At 57.7% G+C, this 2,608-nt stretch overlaps 1 protein-coding gene across 1 annotated transcript; it reads left to right on the top strand.

The window, feature by feature from the left end:
- On the top strand, positions 1–2,608 carry LOC137949612 (serine/threonine-protein kinase-like protein CCR4). The gene has a single exon (XM_068795708.1). The coding sequence runs from the start codon at positions 140–142 to the stop codon at positions 2,426–2,428; it is 2,289 nt and encodes a 762-aa protein (XP_068651809.1). The 5' UTR covers positions 1–139; the 3' UTR covers positions 2,429–2,608.

Below are 2,608 nucleotides of genomic sequence, written 5' to 3'. Positions count from 1 at the left end.
ACCGCGTCTGCCTTTTTTTCTCTCAAGAAGGCCCCAGCCAGCATCCAGAATAATCAAACCCTCCCGTGTCCACCCCCTCTTCCTCTGCCCTTTCTGTTACAATGAAATTCTCCGCCTCAATAAACTTTCGACTACTTTCATGGCTCTTGCTGGCTCCCTACCCTCGGTTCTTTCTGGAGCTTCTATCATCTTCTTCTTCTTTTCGATTGCCTCTCTTCCTCTAACCTGCTCTTCTCTCTCCACCGTATCAATCTCTCACACCAGTAATTATACCATAATTTGTGCTCTCATCCCTTCTAGCAACAGTCTATCTTACCTTAATTGCACCAGCTCTCCCAACTGGGTATCCATCCCGATATCCCTTCCTGGCATCCCTCTTTTGGCGGTTGCCGGTGGAGAGGGGTTCGTATGCGCCCATACCTTGCCCGGCATCTCGTCCTCGAATGCCTCGATCCGGTGCTGGAGATTCACCAACGACGGTACGGTCCTAGCATTTCGGAGAGGACGTGATGGTACCGACCTGACCAGCAAGAGGATTTACTCGGGCCCGGCTCTGGATGAGCTTGCAGCCGGTGCTACTCACCTGTGCGGAGTTGTGACCGGGACCAGCCGCCTCCAGTGCTGGCAATGGCCGACCTTCGATGTGCCCGACCTCCTTAACCTCTCGAGGATCGCCGTCGGGGGAGACTTCGTCTGCGGGTTGTCTCGTAATGGCAATGTTCAGTGTTTGGGACTCGATAGAGAGATTATTGCCATTTCTCCGCGGGGGAATTATAGTGCGGTGGCGGCCGGATTGCCCCACGCTTGCTCGATTTCATTGAACGGGATGTTGCAATGCTGGGGACCAGGCGGGCGGTCCCCTCCGTCGGGCGAATTCCAGGCTTTGGCGTCTGGCGGCAATCGGAGCTGTGCCCTACGTTTGAACGGAACGGCGGTGTGCTGGGCGGAGGATTTTCGGCTGCCAGAGGGTCTCAGACGAGATGAGTTCGTGGCAATCCTAGGGCAGGGAGGCGTTTTTTGCGGCGTCTTTGCGTACAATTACTCCTTAGTCTGCTGGGGAAGTAAAATCTTGGCGTCCGATAATAATAACAGTTACTACAGGGTCTTCGACCGGGTACTCCCGGGTACCTGCAGGATCACCGCTTGTCCATGCTCCTCTCTGCCGGATTCCGAGAGTCTCTGCTCCGCCGGAGCCATCTGCATGCCGTGCCCACCGGTAAAGGAACCACTTCAGCCGACGACGACGTCCGGGTCAGGACGCCGTCGCTTGTCCAGGGCCAACTTGGCTTTTCTGGTCGTGGGAGCCGTGGGTTCGACTGTAGCTCTCGTGATCGCAGCTTATTTCCTGATCCTCCGGTTTTGCCTCGGAAAGAGCTGCAGCCGGGTCCACGACTCCGGTCGGTTGGAAGGAGAGGCGCCACCAGCCGGCTCTACCCGCTCTCGGTATGGAACACTGGGCCCCTTGGAACGGTTGGAGGAGTTCCCATTGCACGTACTGGCGGAGGTAACCGGCGGCTTCTCCGAGGATCACCTGGTGGGCTCCGGGGGATTCGGATCGGTATACCGGGCGAGGCTGCCGGACGGCCGTGACGTGGCTATCAAGCGAGCGGAGTCGGGGAGCAGGCAGGAGAAGGACCATGCCTTCGTATCGGAGCTGGCCCAGCTCTCACGTGTGAACCACAAGAACCTGGTCCAGCTTCTGGGGTTCTGCGATGAGGAACCGGAGCGGGTGCTGGTGTACGAGTTCATGGCCAATGGCACGCTGCACGAACACCTTCACAAGCTGGAATGGTCGCCCTTGATGGAGTGGACCCCGCGGATGAAGGTGGCCCTGGACGCGGCACGAGGGATCGAGTACCTGCACACGTACGCTGTGCCGCCGGTGATCCACCGGGACATCAAGTCGTCGAACATCCTGCTGAACGAGGAGTGGACGGCCAAAGTGGCCGACTTCGGGCTGTCACTCAAGGGACCCGGCGAAGACGAGGAGCGATCGCACCTGTCGATGCGGGCGGCGGGGACCATTGGCTACATCGACCCTGAGTACTTCCGCCGGCAGGTGCTGACCAGCAAGAGCGACGTCTACAGCTTCGGCGTGCTTCTCCTGGAGCTGCTCACAGGTCGGAAGGCCATCCACCGCATCGACGCCGACGGCGGCGGCCCGCCTCGAAACGTCGTCGACTACGCCATCCCTTACATTGTCTCCGACAACATCCACCGCGTCTTGGATCCGCGTGTCCCTCCCCCCACGCCGTACGAGATCGAGGCCGTTGCTTATGTGGGATATCTGGCAGCCGACTGCGTGAGGCTGGAGGGTCTACAACGACCTTCCATGCCGGAGATCGTTGCAGGTTTGGAGAGGGCCCTGGCTGTTTGTCTTGCGGTGCCGCCGATTTCTCCTTCCTCCATGTCCGTCTCCTCCCCGTAGCCAGAGCAGACCACACCAGCACATTGCACGTACCGCTTTTTGTGCGATTTTTTTTCCCTAAAAACGATTCTTCTCTTTCGTCGAGAATGTCAAAATGTAAGTGAAGGAGACGACACTTTTAGACATTTTTTCATTATCATTGCACCACTGGTCCGGGTTCAGTTGAGAAAAAAAAAAAAA

This window comes from Aristolochia californica, unplaced genomic scaffold (genome assembly GCF_029961685.1).
Source record: "Aristolochia californica isolate CCGP_79_NKW_82.1479 unplaced genomic scaffold, dmAriCali1.0.hap1 SCAF_14, whole genome shotgun sequence".
NCBI classification, from domain to species: domain Eukaryota; kingdom Viridiplantae; phylum Streptophyta; class Magnoliopsida; order Piperales; family Aristolochiaceae; genus Aristolochia; species Aristolochia californica.
Note: the sequence above shows the minus strand (reverse complement) of the source record. Positions and strands in the feature narration are given on the sequence as shown.

Excerpts from the sequence above, each read along its gene's own strand:
- LOC137949612 (XM_068795708.1), top strand. The coding sequence starts at position 140 with ATGGCTCTTGCTGGCTCCCTACCCTCGGTTCTTTCTGGAGCTTCTATC.